This window comes from Saccopteryx bilineata, chromosome 2, assembly GCF_036850765.1.
Source record: "Saccopteryx bilineata isolate mSacBil1 chromosome 2, mSacBil1_pri_phased_curated, whole genome shotgun sequence".
Lineage (NCBI taxonomy): Eukaryota > Metazoa > Chordata > Mammalia > Chiroptera > Emballonuridae > Saccopteryx > Saccopteryx bilineata.
Genome location: NC_089491.1, coordinates 18,864,827 through 18,889,739, shown reverse-complemented (window position 1 = coordinate 18,889,739; position 24,913 = coordinate 18,864,827). Strand labels below are relative to the sequence as shown.

Here is a 24,913-nt window from a genome sequence, read left to right as displayed (position 1 = left end):
ATTTGTCAAAGTTAAAAATCGCTACTTCCACTTCCGTTTTCATAAATGATCTGAGAACCTCACCATTGGCCCGAGCCAGTCCTGTGAATCAGCATCTTCCTTCCTCCAGCCTTGGTCTTCAGGATTCTCGATCTCACCACCCCTCTCCAGTCTCCTCTTGGTCCTACCCAGCAGTGAGCCACAGACCTGTGATTTTCCTAACACTTGACCTTCCATGGTACTCAGCAGAGGGCATACCCTCAGGAGACAATTCTCCTGCTGGGCCAAGCGTTTAGGACAGTGATGGGAGTGGGGGGAGCACTGATGTACAGAATCTGATGAGACTGGTGACGGAGAAATAGCCATGGACCAAGTCAGAGCCCAGACCCCTCCCTCCCACGCCCACTCGGCATTGACTTGTTCCCGTGCATGAAGACCTCTCCTGTTTAGGATAGTCCCACGAGGTGTGGCCAAGGCCTTCTTCTCCACTTCCTTCTCTCCTCCGGTTCATCTTCCACGTTGACTCTGAAAGGAAAGAAAGCTCTTTGGACAACATGACCAGATCATTTTTATCTTCCATGAAATCGGCCAGGGTGTGCTTAGAGCCTTCAGGATGCTCCATCCTCCATAACCTGGTGGACAGGAGCCCTTCTGATGCGGCCCTTGCTGACCCCTCTCACCTCACCGTGCACAGTTGCATCCATGGCCCCCACTTTGCAACCGCACCAGAAGACTTGCAACATCCCACTTTTCGTACGCGTTCACACCTCTCGACTTTCTGGAGCTTCCGCCATTTTCCCCCATCTCCCACGCGTGGTCCAACATCCAAACAGTGCTTATTTTTCCTGCAAAAACCTCATTGATACCTTCCCTACCTTCATCTCGGGGTCAGAGCTCTGATCCCCCTTCACATTCAGCGCCTCAGCTCTCATAACACATGTCAGACGAGGAGATAAGAGACTCGTGGTGTGGGATGTGGTCTGTAGTAGCCAGTAGGCTGGGCCCCATGCCACCTTTGACCCCTCTGAGTGAGAGAAGGAACTCTGGGAAAATGGCATCACCTCACGGAGCCCTGGTTTCCTCCCCTGAAAACTGGGGAGACTTGTACCTAATATCTGGGGCTTTTGTAAAGCTTCAAAGAAATAATACAGAAACTGTACTTTAACAATTCCACTTTATAGTAATCTCCCCCAAATGATCACGTTATGTAGTGAACACCTGATTATTTGCCTTGCTTCCTTCGTAAAACCGCTAACTCTGTGGTAGGAAAATTGCTTCTCTTTTATGATTGTGTGCCCAGGTTCTAGCTTAAGCATGGTTTATGATAGATTCTCAATAAACGATGGTGAATGGAAGTGGAAAAGACTGAATGAATGAGGTTCAGGGAGGAAGGGGAAGAGGAAGGCAGGGTGGTAGGGGAGAGGAGAGTAATGAAACAATGACTTTTTCAAGACATAAATAAAAGAATAACCAATGTTTCCATTGATCTTTGATTGATGCTGTTACTTTTTTGTTTTCTTAGACTGTGTGTTAGGCTTCTACACAAAAGCTATTTATTTTGGAAACCAATCATTCAGGATTCCAAGAATTTAATAAACCCTCCAAGCTCTTATTTCCCCCTTTGCCTCTCCTTATGGACAAGAGAGACGTATTTCAGCATTTTCTGACAATGAAACTAAGCAGGAGAATGAAGGCCAGATCGTATGGGCCCTTGGGATACAAGTATAAAATCCAGGTTTTTGAACTGGTCACAGCTTGGAGAAAGCTTGTAATTTGGAGACAAGGGATATGGATGCAATAAACATTCTGAGGTTTATCTTGCTTTAATGACTTGTCTTGAGTGGCTTTGATCTTTACATTTGATAATCACTTTCAAATGGTCTAGTGTGTTCTGAAAGTGGAGTAGTGGGTCACGGATTTGAGATCCTCCTTGGGCATGACAGGCTGTAATCAGGTTTTGGAAAGAAGCAATGTTAACAGGGCTTGCTCTGTACGTTGCAGAAGCAGGGCCACCGCCTGTGAGGAAGATAAACACATTGGTCCAGTGATAGGAACCAGGGTTCTTTCATGGAAGGGAGATACAACAGGCCTTGGGAGCTAAGGCCTGATTTCTCCAGCTCTGTAAGGAAGCTAAAAAGAGGTCGGCATCTTGGGGCCTTTTCATGGGTTTGACCCTCTTCTAGACACTTTCTCATGTGTTGCTTCCTTGAAGTGTGTGTGTGTGTGTGTGTGTGTGTGTGTGTGTGTGTGTGTGAGAGAGAGAGAGAGAGAGAGAGAGAGAGAGAGACAGGCAGACAGACAGGAAGGGAGAGAGATAAAAACATCAACTCATAGTTGCGGCACTTTTAGTTCTTTATTAATTGCTTTCTCATAGATGCCTTGACTGGGGGGGCTCCAGCTGAACCAGTGACCCCTTGCACAAGCCAGCGACTATGGATTTCAAGCCAGTGACCTTGGGCTCAAGCCAGCGACCTTGGGCTCAAGACAGTGATCATGGGCTTCATGCCAGCAACCTTTGGGCTCCAGCCAGCAACTATGGGGTTGTGTCTATGGTCCCATGCTGAAGCTGGCGACCTCGGGGTTTAGAATCTGGGTCCTCAGCGTCCCAGATCTTCACTCTATTGACTGTGCCACCACCTGGTCAGGTGCCTCCTTGAATTTTTATAGTCCCTTTTCCAGGTTGATTTGACCATCACCATTTTACAGATGAGGAAATTGAGTTCAGAGAGATGAGTCACTTTCCCAAGGTCTGTCTCACTCTTAAGATGTGGGCTTTTATCTACCACTCTGCACTCTGCTGCCCTTTCCCTTAATCTGAAAGACCTGTCCCAGGCCTCCAGCTTGGAAGTGGCCACTCTCAGCAAACTGAGGGTATCAGCCCATGGCCAGCACTGTCCCTGTGACTCACCTGTACTTACCAAGTGCCCAGGGAGCAGAACCTGGGCAGGACACTTCTCAAAGATCTCCTCGGCCACCACTTCTGCAGGGGGGCCGTCAGTTCGGTCTTAGTGGGCATAGAACCTGAGACTGCTCAGTCTTGCTCTGGGCTCACTGTGAGCGTAGCTCTGACCAGCCGGCTTTACAATGGGCGAGCCGGGTGCATTTTAGGTTTCTAGAGTTGGGAAAACTCAAGCCTTCCATGACTCAGTGGAGGGATTTGTTGTTGTTGTTCTGCATTTTGAACGCTGTTCCCTTTTGCTTCTCTCTCAATAAAACAAGCCCCGACAGCTCTCCCATTGAGATTATTACAGAGTTGTACCATCGCAGGCCAGTGCGTTTAGGAAATATGTTGTTGGCACTCACCAGCGAGTTAGATGCATAAAGAAAATATTCTAATGACAGTTGAGTTGAGAGAGCTTTGATCTCCCTCCAGAACTGCTCTCACGGCTTTGAAATGCAGTTCTGGCAGAGGGGTACAGTCTGGGTGCCTTGGCACTCTGGGGCTGGGCCCCTTGAAACTGACATTCCAGGGGTCCTGCTGCTTTCCCGGTGGGATCCAGGTGCACGGGCTGTGCAAGAAGAAAGGAGATGCCCCGACACCACTCTTGACAGGCAGCTCAGGGAGAGGATCCAACTTAGGAGGGACTTTCCAGCTGAGCCGAGCATTTCCCAAACTGTGTTGGTTCTGCTGTTATTTGATTTTTGGCAAAGGCAGAGGTGGGGTGGGGGAAGGGATGATGGTCAAATAGGTTTGGGAACACTTCATACACTATCTGACCGACTCCCGTTTTGCAAATTAAAGGCTCTTCACCTCGTTTAACGGAGCATGTCCTACACCCACTTGGACGCGGAAACTTTCCCCCTTTCTGTATGCATCTGCTCCTTGAGGGTTAAGCCTTCTCCAGACTGTGATCTGAAAAATGCTGAACCAATTCACGAGCTCCCTGAGCAGATGGGGAGCCCGGGCTGCAGAGCGGGCCGCGGAGTGGGCAGGAGCGGGCCAGACAACCAGGCAGCACGGGCTCTGTGCCGAGGCCGCCACCACCCTCCCGCGCTGGGCTCCCCGCGCCATGCTCCCTCGCTGGGAATGCTGCAGTCCCCCCCTGCTCCCCCCCCCCAGGAAGAGATGACCCTGCTAATTGGTGCGGAAGTGTTGCCATACAGCCCAGTGAATAGACGTCTGTGGGTGGACTGTCTCTGACCCTTAGGCGAGCCACTGCCTTTCCCTGGCCCTGGGCTTCTCGCCCTGCTCTGCTGTTATGCAATTGTAGGGAAGAGGTGCTCAATCAGTGGTAGCTGTCTCTCCTGAAGGGCCGTTTTGGGGGACACAGAGATGATAAAGACATGGTCCCCACCTGCTTGGAGCTCATAGCCTGATGGGGAAAACAGTGGCCCCCACAGTGAAGATGAAACAACGTGGGCTGATAAGTGAATCACTAGGACCAAAAGGAGGAGGACGGTGAGGAGGGAGACATCACTGTCAGCTAGAGAGGACGATGACGATTTTGGTGTTGCTGATCATTAGCATCGTCTCAATAAGACTAACGCAGTAGAAATAGCCGAGGATAAGTGAACAGGCACCTTCTCTGGGCCAGGCCCCAGGCGAGGAACTGTCCCTGCATTGCCTGCGGTCCTCCCGACAGCCTCTGAGAGCTGGACATCACCGTCCTGTTCGGCAGGTGTGGGCGGTCCTGAGCAGATCCGTGGCGCACAGCACAGGGAGCTGGGCTTCGCATGGCGGGGCAGGCGCTAGAAAGCTGAGCTGTGGGAAGAGAGGTGGCGGGGCAGGGGCGGGGCAGTGATGGACATGCTTAGGAAGTGGGCGTCGCTGGGGAAAACCAGAGGTTCTCCCAATGAGGAAGCCGTGAGAACTTGAGGGGGAGGGTGCGGAAGGACGAGGAAGGCTGGGGGCAGGGATGAGGCGTTGCAGGCAAGCCTGGGAGAGCCACTCAGAGGCAGACCCTCGGTCCAGGCTTCTCCCCAGTAGGAGAAAGCGGGAGACCAGGACATGGAGGGAGCGCCTACCGGGACGGCGCTAAGCTGCCTGGCACCTCTGTGAGCTGAGACTTGGAGACGCACAGCAACTGTGCACGTAGGTCTGTCTGGCCAACCTGGACTCAGACTGGCTTGCAGTTAGTAAACTCTCAAAGTTTTGGATTTGGATAGATTTTTCTGGGATAATGATTTAAGAAAACAAAATCATGTTGACCAATTTATCTTGTAAACACCAAGCTAAACTTCCGACAGTGGCAGAATGGAAGAGCAGGCGGTCCCGGACAAGTTCTTGTCCTTTTCTCATTATCAGTCCCCCTAGACTCTCCTGGTCCTGCTCAGTCTGACCTTCCATGACTTCCCCTCCATCCATTGGCGGGAAGGAAGGGTCAGTGCCTTACAGAGATGGCAGGAAGGAGGTGGATACCCGCATGAGGCCCTGTTCACGCGATGTTTCCCCTGATGCACTTGGGAAGGACTCGGCCTGGCTCTGAATGGGTGGGAAGACCGCAGCCACAGAGCTCTTTCCCTCTGGGTGGTTTCCCCCCAAAGAGATGGAGAAAAGGCAGGTCAGTGGGGCCAGGAGCCAAGCGGGTGGCTAACTGCGGGCACTTTCTCTTTTAGGGAAACAGAGGCTTGTCAAAATATGAAAAAACAAACAAGCCCACATACAAGCAGGGAAGTGGCTCCAACATCCCACATCTCTGCCTGGGGCAAGCATGAATACCACCCCCTGAAAAGATTGCTTCTGCAATTACAGCTGAACCAACGACCAATTAAAATGTCTCCCCTGGCCCTAGCACACCCTCCGCTTCCTCTCAGGAAGCCTTCTCAGCCTAGAGCAGGGGAGCAAAGAGGGGACTTCCTCTAATAACATCTGTGTCCCCTGCCTGAGGGGACACCTGGTGGGAACGGACAAATCAATTAGAAAATAATCAATAACGTGGAAAGGGCTGCCCCCGGGCAATCTCAGCCTCTCCGTGTTTTCACTGTCCTCCCACACATTGTTTCCCTGCCCGCCGTGGCCCTGCGCGCACTTGGAAATGCGGGTGAGGCTGTGGGAAGTGTTGGCCGCAGCTAGAGTTACACTTGGCCTTGGAGCTCTGATCGCTGAACCCTGTTGCTCCATCTATGAGACTGGGATAAATAATAGAAAGAGCTCAACACTCACTGAGGTTTTCTGCATGCCAGGTATTGTTCTGAGTTCTTTCAGGCTTCCTTTATTAATGCCCCAAATCCTCTGAGCAACTCTCTGAGGTAGGCCAGTGCTATTCTTATCCTCGTGTTATGAGTAAAGAAATTGGGGTGTAGGAAGTTAAGTAAATTGATCAGGGTGACCCGAGTATTAAGGAGAAGAGCTGGATTCGAACCCAGGACTCTGGCCTGAGAACGAGTCGTCTTACCCCTGCCACAGCTTCAAGGACCGCATGGAGATGGGCCGACGCGTGTGGCTGACTTTCAGCAAGTGCTTAATAAGTGCTCCTATTCCTTCTCTGATCCCAGAAGAGACTGGCTGGAACTCGGCATGAACCCTCCAGTCTAAGAAGCTGAAAGTGGGGTCTTGGGGGAGAAAAGGGCGCAGCAGGAAGACTATGAATCAATATCTGCAACTGCGTGGCGGTCCTCAAAATCCGTCACTTCAACCGAGTTCTAGTCCATGTAGACGCAGCCTCTCCTGACCCTGCCTGTCTTTCCCATTCCTGTTAACCTGTTTTTCTTTTGTTTTGTTTTTGGAAAGCTGCTGAAATTACGTGTACATGAATATTTGGCCTCACGGACTCTTGATGACGCAGGTAGACGGGGGCACCCGAGGTCTCGGACATATCCTGTTCACGTCAGGGCAGAGGCGTCGGTTTGTGACCCACTGACATGCTCTGTGAAGCTCAGGGCATTGCTAAGAAAACTGAGGCCTGCTAGGAAGGAAGGGCTGACACTAAGACTGTGACCTAAATGTTTTAGCTTTTCTCTCTCCCAGTGTGAATTCAACTCTATCCACATTTACTGAGTGCTCCTCAGGTGTCTGTCTAGCCCTGTGCTGAGGACCGGGTAAACAGATGTGAATAAGGCACATTCCCTGCCCTCCTAGGAGACACAAAGAATGGCAGACAGAGACAGGTGAAGTGATTCCCTGGAAGGGTGTTAAGAGTGCGTACGAATAGGAGGAGGGTGTGTAAAAACAGGTTAAAGAGGGGGGGGGCACGGGAATCGGGGAAGGCTCCCTGGAGGAGGAGCACCAGATGGACTTTGGATTTGTTCATCAGATGACAGAACAGGGAGCAGAGTCCCTGACAGAGGGTACAGCAGTGGGGCTAACGCTTCATGGTGGGCACTGCTGGTGCCCAGTGGGAAACTCAGGAGAGGGAACCCAGAGGGAGGAGGCTAAGAGTGGAGACAGGGTTTTGCAGGCCACGCTGAGGAGCTGGGACTTGACTCTTCCGCATACGGAGGCCCCTTTATGATGCGGAGGGAATGAGAAGGGAAGCACCACTTCATGCCCTGCATGCCAGGCTCTGTGCCAACCCCCTGTGGAGAGACAACGTTGTGAGAAAGGAAAACACAATGAAATGATGGTGTGACCTTGAAAAGGTATAAAGGTTCTTGAGGCTTCTGTTTTCTCCTCTGCAAAATGGGGGTAATAACACTGCCTACCCCAGTGTAAATCAGTCGATTAAAGGAGATAATCCGTGTAGAGTCAGGCCACATAGAAGGGCCCCACAAATATTAAGTATCCTTATTCTTGGGCTTTCTCTTACTTACTACACCAAGGTGCCTGCCGGCTTATCTATTTATGTTTTCATTCATTTATTCAATGACTCATATCCACCCTTCCTCAAGAAATGGTTATTTGCAGCTCACAAGATCCTAACCTCCATGATGAGAGACATACAGTAGGAGCTGGAAGAGGCGTGAGTGGGGGGCAGGGTGCCGCTCTCCATTTAGTAAACGAGCCGTGGAATAACACACCTGGGACAGACCCAGAGCTTCAGCATTTCTGTCCTAACGGGAGGGTTGTACTCCGCCACGGAAGAGCTCTTATGTGTTGAGCGCCTGGCCTATGCCAGTCTCTTTTCAAAGACTATTTCTGTCTCTCTCCAACATGTGTTTGTTTCGTGTATTCAAGAGTTTGACACTTGTCCTACGGGGAGTTCATTCACTTTGCAGATATGTCAGACTACCGTGGCGACGACCTCAAACGCAAGAGCCTTCTCTGGTCTGTTGTACAGACAAAGAAACAGAGGCTCACAGAATGCAGAATCACAGACGACGGAGGCAGCATGATGCCCCGATCAAAAGAGTATAGGTTTCCAAACTAGACAGAATTGGCCTTGAAACCCAGTTCTGCAACTTTGGACAATCTGTTTAATAACATCAGGGCACATGTGGCTTATCTCGAAACCAAGTCACAATGCAAGGTTTGTTTAAAGATCCTAAGAAGGCTTTCTAGCACAGCTCTGTATTTACCAAATTAAAGGCCCGTAGTGAATGAGTAAAGGAAGAAAGAAGGCAAGACAAGAAAATATGTCATCTCTTCCATGGTCAGCGTTCTTGGTCTGTACTCACATTATGTGGCCCTGTCACCAGTCAATGTAGGAGAGTCCTTAGGGACACAGATTTTGACCTGAGATAAATCTAGATTTCTGAACTGAACTCCACTAGAATTTGTGCGCTGAGCGACCTCATCAGGTCTCTAAAACTCTTCAGGATGTAATGTTCTTATCTATAAAACGGAATCGTATCACTTACCTTATAACGTTATTGAGAGAAGTCGATGAGGTGATGTTTATACAGTGCTTAGCAAAGGGCCTGGCACGGAGTGACTCTGACTTAATGAGCAGTACCTGTTATGTGAAGAGTACCTGTTTTGGATGGTGATAACAGCCAAGGTTCTTTTTCTATTACAGAGCATACTTGGATGTTAATGAGCTGAAGAGCATTCTTAGACTGGATGGAACGACACACCTCAATATCTTCTTCGCAAACTCCTCGGAGGAAGAATTGGCAGGAGTAGCCACTTGGCCATGGGACAAGGAGGCCCTAATGCCCTTAGGTGAGAACTAGAAACTTCTTCAGGAGAGGGTTGGATTAGTACAGGAATATATTTGCCAGTGATGCTGATGCTGATGATGATGATGATGGGGGTCATGATTGTGATGGTGGTGATGGTATGGGGGAGGGTGGGTGGTCTATTTATGTATCATGTTTATTTATTTATTTATTCATTTTAGAGAGGGGGGGAGAGAGAGAGGAGAGAGAGAAGGGGGAGGAGCGGGAAGCATCAACTCCCATATGTGCCTTGATCAGGCAAACCAGGGTTTTGAACCAGCAACCTCAGTGTTTCCAGGTTGACGCTTTATCCACTGTGCCACCACAGGTCAGGCCCATGTATCATGTTTTAATTGACACAATTCTTCAGTGTTCCTGATCTCATTTTAACCACCAAGAATTGCTCTGAAGAAAATAGTACAATACTATTAACCCTGTTTTACTGATGGGGAAGCTGAGATTTAGGAGGGGGGGAGCTTATTCAAGGTCACACACAAGTCAGTGGCAGAACTGAGCTGTATCTTGAATTCACATGTATTAACACTGTCTGTCACTTCCTTTCATCTTGTCCCCTGTCTGTGAGTTTATGCAAATACCTTCTCATCCTGGCCACCACATCGCACTGACCCAGCCGAACATGGGTTGGCTTGAAAGACACCAAGGAGGCGAGAGAAAATGAGTTTGTAAGAATTCCTTGTTCCTTCATGTCCCATCCACCAACACCATCAGAAATTCTTCTTACATTCAAATTCTGCATGCTCATAAGCAAGGCATATGTTTATACACTTCGGGCTCCGACGTCAGAGGTGACAGTAGTTTCTGAACCAGGCTCTGCAGCAAACCCTAGCTGTCTGCTTTTCATTTCTCCACAGTCCCTTCCCGTTTACAGACAGAGGCAGACATGAATTTTGTTTTCACTTGTGCATATTTGAAATCAGAGCACAGATGCAATGCCGTGTTCTTTTTTTCACTCCCTATTCTGCTATCTACATTTTTTCATGTTGCAGCAATCTTCATAATTACTTCCCACCCAACTTGATTCATTGAACATCACAAGAGAAAAACATCTTTCTGGGTGATTTTCCATCTCTCTGAAGATGAGATTTGTAAAGGCCACATAGTATTCCTTTGAGGGAGGGCACTCCGGTCGGTTTAGCCGTTTTCCCCGTGGTAGAATGTTCCCATTATGCACCCCAGTGAATAGTGATGACTCGGTGAACGTCTCCATCTGAGAATGCTGCGGCTCAGCAGAGTGACAGTGCTGGAGTCTTCCTCTGGCTGCCTGGTCTCCCGGGGGTCCACCCGGAATCCAGCGGCTGCTCTGACTGCATGACGTCTTGGAGATCAAGGACTCGGCCTCTGATGATGTCGTGCTGAACAGAACGCTAGGTCTAGTTTGCTCTAGACAGCTCTCCTTTCCCAGTTGTCTTTAGGAGAATGAAACGTGTGTGTGTGTGTGTATACATGTCTATGGTTGTGTAAGTAGAGAGAGATACAAAGATAAATATGTAGTGGTTCCTAACTGGGGAGGAGTGGTTATCTCCCAGAAGACACTTGACAATATCTAGAAATGTTTTTGGTCATTGCAAATGGAAAGATGCTACTGGCATCTAGTGGGTAGAGGCCAGGGATGCCTCTGAATCTCCTGCATGTCCACAGGCAGGAATGATCCAGTCCAAAATGCCCGTGGTGCTGAGGTTGCGAAACCCTGAGACAGACAGTGGATGGGTAGACAGACAGATGGACAGAGACAGACATCAACAGGCAAGAGTTGGGCAGAAGAGAGAGTGCAACTTTTGGCAAACTTGGGGGCAATCAGCTTATAGCACATGCCTCATCTGATGCTCCAGGGTCAAACTCCACGGCTGTCCCCAGCGGTGACTGGACTGAGGGGCATGGCCTTCGCCAAGCCCCTTCCCTTTCCCAGATCTCAGTGCCTCCAGATTGTAAACAAACAGGTTCCGCCGCCCGGCCGCCCAGGGCCTCTCTCCATGCTGACATCGCGTACCGTTGGAAAGCAACCGAGAGGGCCACGAGCAGAGTCTCAGCAGGGTCGAGCAGCAGGCCGCTAAAACTAGAGGAAAATGCTCCTGATAATTCTGCACGTTTCAGAGCCTGGCACCGGACCAGGAATACAGAAGGCCATAAATCCATAGCATGTTATAGTGTTTCAGGATGATGTCAGGCTCCAGCTATTCCACCTTTTAAGAGGAGCAATGAAACAGGACTCGGGCTCTGAGCTGTCGCGCTGCACGGAGGGGTGAGTCGGGAGGGAGGGAGGTAAGCCAACAGCCGGCCGGGACGCAAAGTCTGCGAGCCTGCCCTGACTTCTGAGAGTACCTGTGTGGTCCTCCACTCCATTACCTCAGCGTGGGGGCTGCGCAGAGACACAGAGAATCATTGATACGCCGGTGGCTGTTTATTTTAGAACTCACCAGAGTTGCAGAGTCACTTTCCCAAGATCACACAGCCAAACCGAAGCAAATTGAGGACGGCAACCCGTGTCAGGCTGACTCCAGCTGTCCTTCAAGCTGCCACCTCCTTGTCCTGAGAGCTATTGATCATTAGCGACTTCTCTGCGGTAGCCCCAGTCAAACCTAATTTATTATATATATATATATATATATATATATATATATATATATATATATATATATATATATTTAATTTTATATTTACCCTATCCTCCTGATGTTACACCATGATCACTGGAAAAAGTCTTGGGTGGGAAGGGGATTATGTTTCATATTATGATTGACAGAAAATAATTGAGATTTCCTGTCTCAATTCCTCTCCCTCCCTGACTCTGCCTGCCCCTCTTCACGTACACGCATGCACCCACACACACCCACACACACACACACACACCCTCTCATACATCTTTTTGCGCTAGAAAAAGGCTCTGAGCAGCTCGGCGTTAACTGACTCCGTGAGCCCCGTGACTGAGCGCACTCACCCTCCTGGAGGTTCCGTCCGAGATAAAGCTCCAAGCGCGCCAGCCAGCTCCGCTCCGGGCCTGCCAGGACAGGTCAACAGGGCGCCGCCTCCTTCCACTCCTTTATAAGATGCTGCTCTGCATTGAAAGCTGCTACTGACAGGAAGCTCAGACTGGAATTTTAACCTTCCCTCGGACACACTTAGATGTTAAAGTTTAGATATCTTTCTGCTAGCCTACGTGTCTTTTTCCAGTGCCTACGATGCCCATGGAATGATGCTCTCCATTGGTTCTGCTGAGCTCTGTTACATCCATCTCCCCAAGTGAGGCGATGCTCGGTCTTCTAGGACATGTGGTGTGGACCACTGCTTCCCGAACCAGAAAGCACAGACAGGTCATCCAAGGCTCTTGCTGAAATTCAGATTCTGATTCTGTGGGTCTTGGGCAGGGCCCGAGAGGCTGCAGTTTGATCGCTTCCAGGGGATGCTCATGCTGTTTGTTTCTGAGCTACACTTTGAGTGACAGGTGGTTAGACAGGAAGTAAGACATTCATTGTACGTCAAATGCTATACTGGCTGCTTACACAGGATTAGACCTGGCAAAAATTCTTTTGTTGGGTCAGCACTCAGCAAATATTCAACACACATTCAAGGAGATGGCCTCTTTCAGTCCCTGAGGGGGGCATTAACAGTAGAGCTCAGATAAAGAGCCCCAGCTTTGGAACCCCAGGAGCATGGTTCAGATTTTAACTGCACACGGACTGACTCTTGATTGTGGGACAGTCACTTCGCTTCTCTGAGCATCAGTGCCTATCTCTCCGGGTCTGAATGGTGGTGACTATACATGAGAAACTCTCAGCCCAGGGCCTTAAGCAGACATGACAATGCTCAAGAAATACTGGCTTGCTTGACCGGACGGTGGCGCAGTGAATAGAGCGTCGTACTGGGATGCGGAGGACCCAGCTTCGAGACCACGAGGTTGCCAGCTTGAGCGCGGACTCATCTGGTTTGAGCAAAACTCACTGGCTCGGACCCAAGGTCACTGGCTTGAGCAAGGGGTTACTCAGTCTGCTGAAGGCCCACAGTCAAGGCACATATGAGAAAGCAATCAATGAACAACTAAGGTGTCGCAATGGAAAACTGATGATTGATGCTTCTCATCTCTCTCTGTTCCTGTCTGTCTGTCCCTATCTATCCCTCTCTCTGACTCAAAAAAGAAAGAAAGAAAGAAAGAAAAGACTGGCTTTAGGCCACTACTCTCCTGCTAAGTGCCACGTGGCTCTGACCTTCAGCAGTGCTCGCTGTCATAGACTATAGTAAGGAAGGAGTGGGATTCAGAGGTGGTCCCTGCCTTGCTCCACGTCACAGAGTTAGTTAGCGAAGGCAAAGTGAGCACTGGAACCAAGGTGTCTAACTTGAGGGCTCATTGAAACAAAAGCGTGTACAATGGTTGTTGTTTTTTTTAATTTTTAATTTATTGTGTTAACATGGTTTCAAGTGTCCCACTCAATAAAACCCCTCCTACCCCTCCATCGTGCCCCCCGTGCCTATGCAAAGTCTCTTTCCATTCCCATTTCACTCCCTTTTTCCTCCTGCCCCTCCCTCCATCCCCCCTCCCTCTGGCTATTGCTTCCCTCTTGTCTGTATCTCTAATCTGGGTAATCCCTTCACCTTCATTGATTTCACCTCCTCATCTCCTTTCCTTCTGACAGCTGTCCTTCTGTCCCTTGTGATCCTACCTGTTTCTATTGTGTTCTTCATTTTATTGTGATCATTAGATTCCACATATAAGTGAGATCATATGACATCTGTCTTTCTCTGCCTGGCTTACTTCACTTAGCATAATAATCTCCTGGTCCATCCATGCCATCACAAAAGGTAAGATTCCCTTCTTTTTCACAGCTGCATAGTATTCCATTGTGTATATGTACCACAGAAAAGCATGTAGAATTTTATAAAACAGGGTGTGCCTTACATCTTCTAAGGAAGAAGTTGTAGCAGAAATGTTTACTGGCCCAGAAAATGAAGTTCTTGAATTATAATCATGCCACCGCTTTTAAGTGGTTTGAAATCACTTTGGGTACATTGTTTCACTGCTTCAGGCATTGGTGTTTTTTATGTGAAGAACAAAGAGACTGCGTCCAATGACATTGGAGACTCCTTCCTACTGAATCAGTGGTTCATATTACAAGTCAAGGCAGTGTTTCCCCACCCTGTGGTCCTGCTGGGCAGCACCCTACTGACTGGGGGGACTCCTGAGTCAGGAAGCAAAGAGCACAGCTTGCCTAATGCTCTGGTTTTCCTCTCACAGGTGGCATTGTCTTGAACCCATCCTTCTACGGCATTCCTGGGCATACCCACACCATGATCCATGAGATCGGGCACAGCCTGGGCCTCTATCACATCTTTCGAGGCATCTCAGAAATCCAGTCTTGCAGTGACCCCTGCATGGAGACCGAGCCCTCCTTCGAGACCGGAGACCTCTGCAGTGACACCAACCCAGCCCCCAAATACAAGTTCTGCGGCGACCCAGGGCCAGGGAATGACACCTGTGGCTTCCATAGCTTCTTCAACACTCCTTTCAACAACTTCATGAGCTACGCAGGTAGGGCTCTCCCCTCTGCAGGGTGGCCTGGGCTGGATGTCAGATCTGGGCCCCAGTTCTGACTCAGAGTAGCTGTGAGCAAGTGGGGCTTCCCAGGGCTAGTCCATCTTCTTCCTAACAGCTCCTCATGCCAAGTGGTGGGCTGGTACTCCTTCCATGAGGCACTCGAGTCCATGTGGATAAGGATGCATCTAACAGCTCCTCCGAGAGACACACATTGGGCAGCCGACCAGGACCGACAGTCAGGACACCTGAGCGGAAGGCCTGGCTCTGCCACTGGATCTCCCACCCATAGTTTGATCGCATCCCCTCTCTTGTCACAAGAAAATGGACTCTTTATAATTTTCTAAGGACTTTATTAATTTTTCAGAGGAGAGAGAGAGACAGGGAAAGAGGAATAGAGAGAGAGAGAGAGAGAAGGGGGGAGGAGCAGGAAGCATCAACTCCCATATGTGCCTTGACCAGGCAAGCCCAGGGTTTCGAACCGGCGACCTCAGCGTTCCAGGTCGACGCTTGGTCTGCTGCGCCACCACAGGTCAGGCTGAAAATGGACTCTTTAGACTCTGTTTCCAAGTTTTCTCCTGGTTTTACAGCTGTATTTTTCTCAGCTGGTGGTTTTTGAACCTTTTAAGACATAATTAATAAAACTTTCACACCCTCCTTTACTATTTTATTACCAAAAAAAAAAAAAAGAGAGAGAGAGAGGAGAGAGAGACAGAATGATTTCAGTTCTGTAAATGCATAACAATTACATGAGATGGATATTTCTTTTTCCGAATTGCACATGTCATATCAAAGCCTTCTGTATCGCCAGTAACAGAGTTAAGGAGTCATTTGTTGGGTTCTAGGTTGCCCAGCACTTGATTTTAGCATATACCGAGGCCACATCTAGCCCTTTATAACATCTTTGGCAAATCAGAGCAAGACACCCCTTCTTCAGAGCAGTCACAGCCCTCCCCGCTGGCCCTTTAAGCCGGGAGCCCTTGTGTGATACAAGATCCACATCATTGCATGTGGTAGCCCAGCACAAATTCTATTGTAATAGTCAATACAGGTGTCTCTTTTCCCACTAGAGCAAGCCAGTTCCGTGAAGGCGGAGATGGCCTCTCATCCATAACTGAACCCCTCGCACCTAGAACGAGCCTTCATGCTTAATAAATGTTAGTTAGGAAGAAAGGGAGGGAGGGAGTCAGGGACAGAAGGAAACGAATAAATTTTCTCATAATAGGGCTATAAAACTGATTCTTATCATAACAGCATTTCTACTTGCATAAAAGTTTATTGTCCATAAAGGATGTTAATATGCACCATCTCATTTAATCCCCACCAACCATCGAAGGGGTGGGAACTCTCCACATTTTACAGATGGCAGTACTGGGACTCACTGGAGGTCTTGGCCCCAGGTCAGACTTGTGACTCCAACCATTTTTTTCCCTTCTACAATTGTGTTTTCTTCAAAAGAGCCCTGGAGATTGGGTGAGCGGGACATTGAGCAGCCAGTGGTTTTCGCCCTCTGCTCCCAGAGTTGCCTCGGGGGGCTGGCCCGGGTGGGCCTAGACCTCCATTTCCACTGGTACCAGGGAGGCCCTCTTCCACGTGCTTTATTTTTTTCATTGCCATCCGGGTTTTGCTTCTGATTGCATGTACGAGGATGGTTTGGCTATTCAAATGCAACGGATGAGAGGATCCGTGTGGGTCTCCCTGTTTTCCCCTTTGGGCTGATGACCTCCGGGCCCCCGGTTCATATATGGTCCAAACCTGAGGTCTCTTGAAGAGTCAGCTGCCCACCCTGGCCCCATAGAGTGCCTGCAGGTTTCGGTCCCTGAATAAGTGCTAGGTATTTCCTCAAAAGCAGACTCCTGTCGGGCTCCCCTTCCCAGCCACGCTGACATCCCACACCCAGCCAGGGCCCCGTCCCCTCACACAGCCGGGCTTACGTTCCGTCTCCGCAGCACCTTCCCTTGGCCAGCTCAACGCACATGGAAAATAAACAATAACATGAGTTTGGAAGTTTGCCGGCCTCTTAGGAGCCTAGGAGCTGCCACTAGCTACCAGACCCCCATAAACTAAATCTTTTTTTTTTCCCTTTGGTTCCCCTTTGTACAGATCTAAAGGGTGATTGATTTACTGTTGTTTTTTTAAAGGAAACCCTCAGCTCAGTGACCCATTAACAGCAGAACTAATTCACTGAGCTACGATAACAAACTTACACCCGCAAAAGCATATTCAAGGCGACCACGAGCTTTGAAATGTTTGTTTTCCTTAGGATCTCTGATAGATGAGGTGACAAAAGCAGCTGGATGAAATTCAAAATGCAGAACGGGATCGGGTTCTCAGGGCTGGGAGAGCGTCCCTCGCGCAGGGGGCTGAGCCGAGGAGGGGAGAGGGCGGAGGCCCCGCGGGGTCAACTGCCCGCCCCGAGTCCGGTCCTTCCGCGGGCGGGCGGGCGCTTCCTCCTCTGGCTCGGTCACCAGCTGGGTGAGGCGAGGGGCGCAGAGCTCTCTGCAGGACATCCTGCCCAGAAGGCCATGTTCTGTGTCTGTGCTGCCCAGGATGCTAGCCATTCGCCATCTGAGGCTCTTGAGCACTCAAAGTATGGCTATTGAGCCTGCAGACCTGAATTGTTAGTCTTAAGTACTTTTAGCTCACTGAAATGGAAATAAATAAACGGACATGGCTGGCAGCTACCTTACTGGTCAGTACAGTAACTACTGCGTGCCTATGGCATGCCAGACCTCATAGGTTTGTCTCAGAATCTTCAGCCTAACCCAGCAAGGTAAGAGCATCAGTCCCACTGCGCCCACATTCCAGAGGCAGGACGTGGGGTTCAGGGAGCTTACGTGGCTTGCCTGGAGTCACCCAGCAAGAGCAAGACAAGCTGCCTTTCTCAAGGCAGAGTTCTTCATCCACACTTCGCTGGCTCTCTCTCTGGGCCTCGGCGAGGCTGAGAGGGTCCCACATGCTCCAGCCAGGCAGGCACCGAGCAGGTGATGGGGGCAGACCTAGCTGAGCCACAGGACAGTCTGGTCACATTACCCTGGGCAGACAGAAGGACAGCAGCCCAGGCGCTACTTCCTGAAGATGATGGGTCACGGGGGGCCCACGGAGCATCAGGGCCTCCTCGGGAGTGTGGTGGCCGGGCCGTCCTCACCACACTGAGTGTCAGGGTGTTTATTATGTGCGCACACGCTTTGACCCAAGCCACCTCATATCTAAGGAAGATCTCCTCGGGCAATCAATCAGTTGATGTGTTTAAAGATTTAGTCACAAGACTGTTCTCGGCAAGGTTCCTTCTCTGAATATTAATTAGGCATTTACTATTTGCCAGGCATAGAAGAAAAAATGCTTATATGTGTGAAAAATTAGAAACAGCTTACAAGTCCAAAGGGAATGGATGGCTGAAAATAAATCACAAGGCATCCATATGATACAACATTATGTGGCCACTAATGATGATGTGGAGGCAGAGGAGGGGCACAGACAGGAGGTGACATAGGGTCTCGGAGCATGGGAACGGGTGCATGGCACCTGAACTCGAATCCTCCGCGCACCAGCCCGGGACTCAAGCAAGCTGCTTCTCCTCTCTGAGCCTCAGTTATTGCATTGATAACCCCACTTACCCTGCATGACAGTCGGTGTGACGGTGGGTGTGATCGTACAGGTGACAGTCTTACCATCATAACGATGCTCAATCAGTGACAATTCATAGGATCATTTATGAGTGATTTAATGTGAATCCAGTCACACAGTCACAGAGACTTACGTATAAAGTAAATCCTGGTGTGTGTGTGTGTGTGTGCGTGCTTGTGTGTGTGTATACGTTTATGATGATTACACTTTTCCATATTCCTCTTCATATACACATAACTATACCTGTATACTAAATAGTAATTCTGTTATTTCTAGGTAATGAGGTTAAGGTAGTTATTTCTACGTAACATTTTTTTTTTGACATATTACAAATGTTCTACAGTGAATATCTGTAACTTTTATATTCACTTATTATTACTATCATTTTTATTATCATCATTGTTAAAAGCAACAACAAGGGAGAGGCTTTTGACAAAGGGCAACTCAGCTGTCCAAGTACCAGGAACGGGTCGCCTTATTAAATACTCTCCTGAGGTAACATCATCCTTTCCTGTTTTGCAGTGGGTAAAATGAGGCAGTCGGGGTCCGCGTGTCCCCCACAGTTGCACAGGAAGTGGAGAGGCCACCTCTGTGCCCTGCCCCTCCACGCTCTGTGGCCTCCCAGCCACAGATAGAGCAAAAGTTCCGTTAGCAACCTCAGGGCACATCAACATCCTGGGACTGGTACAGGCTCCCAGCAGGCCGATGTCCCTAAATTCCTTTCTGCTAGGGGACAAGATGGGGACAGAAGAACAAGATGTGCTGGCTGGTCCTGGAGACCAGGGTAAAGTGGCCTCAGATGTCGGGAGGGGAGGCACGTGTTGGCGGGAAGCCAGGCATTAGCTAACTGAGGCAGAGCGTTCGTGATAAACGGAAACCCTTTGGTACCTCGCCCGAGATTCTGGTAGCAGCTCGGTCTCTAAATAGTGTGCCCCGGGACAGACGTGGTTTTCTGACTCCAGCTTTGATTTTCAGATGCAATGCTGTTTCCCTACAGGCTCTATCACTTATCCATTTTCCAAATTCTTTTGTTGTTGTTGTTTTTCATTGACAGACATGAAAATGACTACGTTCTAAGTGATAAAAGGTAGCTGTGCTTCTTGGGGGACAAAAGGAACAAGTCAGAGTGTACAGAGACACAAACGCTGTTTTTTTCTCCATTCATCTTGATAAATGCTTTGTATGCTTCAGCTCACTGAATGCTCACAACTCTATGTAGAGGGATTGATTTAAATATTCCTAGTTTCTGCATGAAGAATCTGAGATTTAAAGTTACTTTCCTTATTTGGAAATGATTGATTAGTACCCTGTTCTATGCCTAAGGTACAAAGCTGTTTCCTTATTAATAGGGAGATGTGCAATTTCCAGTGTGTTTACTATTTTAAATGATGCTCAAAAAAGTCCATGTACATATCAGTCCCCATATTTGTTCATGGATATCTGTCTGTTGAATTCTTAAATGTGATATTGCTAGATCAAAGAGAATGACTATTTTCCATTCCAGTTTTCCCACACTTGCGTGTGCACAGAGACACACAAACAGAGGCCCCATTCCCATCATGTGGCAAGTGAGCGTTTCCTGGGCATCTCTCATGGTTCTTGGTGCCCCACTCCCCTCAGCCCTTTGCTGTGCTCTTAACCGTCATCATCTCCACTTTACCAATGGGCAACTGAGGCACTGAGCGCATGAAATCACCTGCCCATTTGACGCCAGACCCTTCACGTGTCAATCTCACTATATAGACGTATTTCCTTGGCCGTCATGCCCTTCCCTGACTCTAGCCTACCTAGTGGCTTTCCCACGGCTTCCTGGGTGAACAGCAAAGTTCATAGGAACAAAGGAAATTGTGCCCGATGACCTGGCCCTTCTCAGACCGAGACGTCTGAACTCTACCCTCCAGGCAGTGGGGAGCCATAGAATGTTCGGTAGATCTAAGGAGACATGGGGGCTTGAAAGGAGAGAGCTTTCGGCTAGTCGTTCTGTGCCAGAGCTTGCCAAGGGGCATCAGGGTCCTCTGCTTCCTTTAGACGGTGACAGATCTTCCCCAGGTGCTGGAGAGGCTGTCAGAAATCACCAAGGGAATCAGAGGCAGCTTCTGTGTATAAACTCCTCGCACCCTTGTCCCTTCCCCATGCTGGATACTCAAGGTCACGTCCAACTGCCCAGCACCTGCACAAACTTATTTTCTGTTTATTTGATAAAAGAAGTGCGTTTATGCTGCAGGATTCCCAGCGGTGGGTTTATTTTAAGATCTGGCCAGCCCCGTGCTCCTCCGTCTGGGGCCCAGCTGCGGAAACCCTGACCAGGCATATACCTCAGGGAAGGGGTGTTTTTGGAAACCAAGCCAAAACAATACCTTGCCCTGCCCCTGGGGAAGCTGAATGAAGCTGTTAAAAGAAGAGAGGGGAGGCGAGCTTCTTCCTTGGGGGCTGAGTCTTGGGTCCCCACCTTCAGTCCACATCTTAGAAGAGAGAACATAGGGTTGAAGGTCATTACATCTAAAGACATGTAAACGATTGTGTTCCAGCCCCCTCAGACGTGGGCCCAACTCAACTCCTATTTATCAAGCACCTGCAGGATGCTTGACCCACACAGAGTCTCGTTTATGCTCAGAAAGACCTTCTCGTTTGGATTAGAAGCTAGGCCTTGGAGTCGAGATTGCCTGGGTTCGAATCTCAGATTTGTCTCTAGCTCTGTGATCTTGAAAAAGTAAGTTTCTTGATCTCTCTCAGCCTCAGTATCCTCCTCTGCAGAATGGAGAAAATCATAGTATTTATTCCAAGAATAGTGGGAGAGTTCAATGTGTCCAAAGCACGGGGCACCGTCCCTGGCTCACACCGAGCACGCGATCAACGTCCCAATGTCGGTACTGTGCAGAAGGTGTCCTTGTTGTCAGATTCCCGGTGTGGACATCCTGCCTCTGTGGTCTCACAGCTCCCTCTCCTGCAGCCCCTCACATTTCTGTCCGTCTTAGACATGCAGCCTGGTAGACCTCAAGTTCCTCCTTCTTCAGGAGCCTCTGGTTCACTCTCCGTCCCCCACCTGCAGGCTCCTTCTGTTCACCGGTGGTCAGCCTCAAAGGTGTTAGCGGCCTGATAACAACCTTGATTCATGCAACAAACTGACCTTCACTTTATAGCTAGGTTGGTAGCTCCTTAAGGTCACAAACGTTTTCAGTTTCACCTTTCTGTGGCCCTTGGCACAGAGCAGAGAATACATGATAGATGCACAGAGGGTCTGCTTGGTAGGACGGTATCCGTGCGCCAGAATTAATGAATGAGTGGATGAATGAATGTGAAGGAAAGAATGAAGGAATGAGTGAGCGCATGAAGGAGAAAGTGAATGAATGAATAAACAAGTAAATGAATGAAAGTGAATGAGTGGTGAGGGAGGGGACAGATGAGGGAATGTGTGACGTCCTGACTGGTGGATTTGGGTGGGGGGCTTATAGAAAGCAGCTTGTCCTGCCCTTGTCCTTAGCCATGACCTCTGGGCTGTTCCCTCTCAGGCTCAGTCAGACGTGCTTGTTCGGTTCCATCCACCCTCCCTTCCTCCTGTTCCCTCTCACCTGTCTCCAGAAGTGATGACTACGCTAATTTGTTCACAGACCATTAGCTCTTGAGCACTGGAAGAGGCCAGCCGGGAGCTGGCAAGGGCTGGGGTGCCAGCGCTCAGGCCTCTGGGAGACGTCACCGTTCTCCTGCATGCCCGCCTGTGCAGCCAGGTCCTTATCTCTCCCTCTGCCCCCTGGCAGATGACGACTGCACCGACTCCTTCACGCCCAATCAAGTCGCCAGAATGCACTGCTACCTGGACCTGGTCTACCAGAGCTGGCAGCCCTCCAAGACGCCGGCGCCTGTCGCCCTGGCCCCCCAGATCGTGGGCCACACCATCGACTCCGTGACGCTGGAGTGGTTCCCACCCATCGACGGCCACGTCTTTGAAAGGTGAGTCTGGTCCCTGAAATGTTGATGCCCCTCTCCGTCCTGCCCTGGAGGGGAAGTGCAACCTGGAGAGAGATGTTGCTGTGTTCTTTGTCTTTGCTCTTGTTCAACAGGCGTCCCCAACACCTAACACAGTGACTGGTCCACAGAAGCACATTACCAATTTTAGGGTCAAAGGATAAGTGAACAATGGCTAGTAGAAGTTAATAAGTGACAAAGCATACTTTAAGTGAATAGATGAATGTTTAGGTTTGTTTTATTATCAAAAGCCTGGAAACCTGGATTGGCACAGAGCACCCTGGGATGGAGGTGCTGGTCTCATCTCTAAAATTTCAGTACTTGAAATTGGGAAATACCTTCATAGACATATGTGAAAGTATATATGTGTGTTTATGCATATATTCAGACATTATGCATGAACATACATGCATATATACATGTGTGTATATATATATCATATAGATAGATACATATCATACATATATTTATGTCTCTCTATATAATCTTTGACCGTGTCCAGTATTACTTTGTAGAATGAAAGGGATAATTTTTAGCAGACCATGGAATGACAAAGTGAGGCACAGGGTACTTCGTCCTTCTCCCCTGTCTGTCATTTACTAGCCCTGTGGCCTTGAGCAGGTCAGTTTCCCTCCCTGAGCCTTCTTCTGCTCCCTGAAAACTGGGCCTCCTGCTGCCTCGGGGGGCTGACGGGGAGATAGTCTCATGGTGTCTTTCATCTTGACACCCACTGAGGAGCTTAAGCTTTTTTAAATTAATTTTAATGGGGTGACATTGATAAATCAGGGTACATATGTTCAGAGAAAACATCTCTAGGTTATTTTGACATTTGATTATGCTGCGTTCCCGTCACCCAAAGTCCAATTGTCTTCTGTCACCTTCTAACTGGTTTTCTTTGTGCCCCTCCCCTCCCCCAACGCCCTCCCTCCCCCCCCACCCCGTAACCCCCACACTCTTGTCCATTTCTCTGAGTCTCATTTTTATGTCCCTTCTATGTATGGGTTCATATAGTTCTTAGTTTTTTCTGATTTACTTATTTCACTCAGTATAATGTTATCAAGGTCGATCCATGTTGTTGTAAATGATCCAATGTCATAATTTCTTATGTCTGAGTAGTAATTCCATAGTATATATGTACCAAAGCTCTTTAATCCACTTGTCCTCTGATGGACACTTGGGCTGTTTCCAGATCTTCGCTATTTGAACAATGCTGCCATAAACATGGGGTGCATTTCTTCTTTTCAAACAATGCTATGATGTTCTTGGGGTATATTCCTAAAAGTGAGATAGCTAGGTCAAAAGGCAGTTTGATTTTTAACTTTTTGAGGAATCTCCATACTGTTTTCCACAGTGGCTGCACCAGTCTGCATTCCCACCAGCAGTGCAGGAGGGTTCCCTTTTCTCCACATCCTCGCCAGCACTTATTCTGTGTTGTTTTGTTGATGAGCGCCATTCTGACTGGTGTGAGGTGATATCTCATTGTGGTGTTAATTTGCATTTCTCTAATGATTAGTGATGTTGAGCATTTTTTCGTATGCCTATTGGCCATCTGTATGTCCTCTTTGGAGAAGTGTCTATTCATTTCTTTCGCCCACTTTTTGATTGGATTGTTTGTCTTCCTGGTATTGAGTTTTACAAGTTCTTTATAAATTTTGGTTATTAACCCCTAATCAGACGTATTGTCAAATATGTTCTCCCCATTGTGTAGTTTGTCTTTTTATTCTGTTCTTATTGTCTTTAGCTGCATGAAAGCTTTTTAGTTTGATATAGTCCCATTTGTTTATCCTGTCTTTTATTTCACTTGCCCGTGGAGATAAATCGGCAAATATATTGCTGTGAGTGATGTCAGAGAGTTTACTGCCTATGTTTTTTTCTAAGATGCTTATGGTTTTACAGCTTACATTTAAATCTTTTATCCATTTTGAGTTTATTTTTGTGAGTGGTGTAAGTTGGTGGTCTAGTTTCATTTTTTTTTTGCAGGTAGCTGTCCAATTTTCCCAACACCATTTGTTGAAGAGGCTGTACTCTTACCTCCTTTGTCAAATATCAGTTGTCCATAGAGCTGTGGGTTTATTTCTGGGTTCTCTGTTCTATTCCATTGATGTATATGCCTATTCTTATGCCAATATCAGGCTGGGTTTTTTTAAAATATTTTATTTATTTATTTATTGATTTTTAGAGAGAGAGGAGAGAGAGAGAGAGAGAAGGGGGAGGAGCAGGAAGCATCAACTCCCATATGTGCCTTGTCCAGGCAAGCCCAAGGTTTTGAACTGGTGACCTCAGTGTTCCAGGTCGATGCTTTATCCCACTGCACCACCACAGGTCAGGCACCAGGCTGTTTTGAGTACAATGGCCTTGTAGTATAACTTGATATCCGGAAGTGTGATACCTCCTGCTTTATTCTTCCTTTTCAAGATTGCTGAGGCTATTCGTGTTCCATATAAATTTTTGGCATGTGTTCTATATCTTTGAAGTAAGTCATTGGTATTTAATCAGTATTCCATTGAATTTATAAATTTCTTTGGGTAATATAGACATTTTAATGATGTTTATTCTTCCTAACCATGAGCACGGTATATGCTTCCACTTGTTTATATCTTCCCTGATATTTTTTATCAATGTTTTATAATTTTCCAAGTACAAGTCTTTAATCTCCCTGGTTAAATTTGCTCCTAGGTACTTAATTTTTTTGGTGCAGTGGTGAAGGGGATTGCTTCCTTAATTTCTCTTTCTGACAGTTCATTGTTAGTGTATAAAAATGCCTCTGATTTCTGAATATTAATTTTATATCCTGCAACTTTTGCTGAATTCATTTATTAAGTCCAG

At 48.3% G+C, this 24,913-nt stretch overlaps 1 protein-coding gene across 1 annotated transcript in view; it reads left to right on the top strand.

Moving 5' to 3' along the window:
- Window positions 1–24,913, top strand: part of PAPPA (pappalysin 1) — a 242,666-nt gene that overhangs the window by 44,100 nt on the left and 173,653 nt on the right. Inside the window, exons 3-5 of the mRNA XM_066256394.1 lie at window positions 8,814–8,959; window positions 14,201–14,494; window positions 21,880–22,072. Coding sequence (XP_066112491.1) covers window positions 8,814–8,959; window positions 14,201–14,494; window positions 21,880–22,072 — 633 coding nt within the window. The remainder of the gene's footprint in view (window positions 1–8,813; window positions 8,960–14,200; window positions 14,495–21,879; window positions 22,073–24,913) is intronic.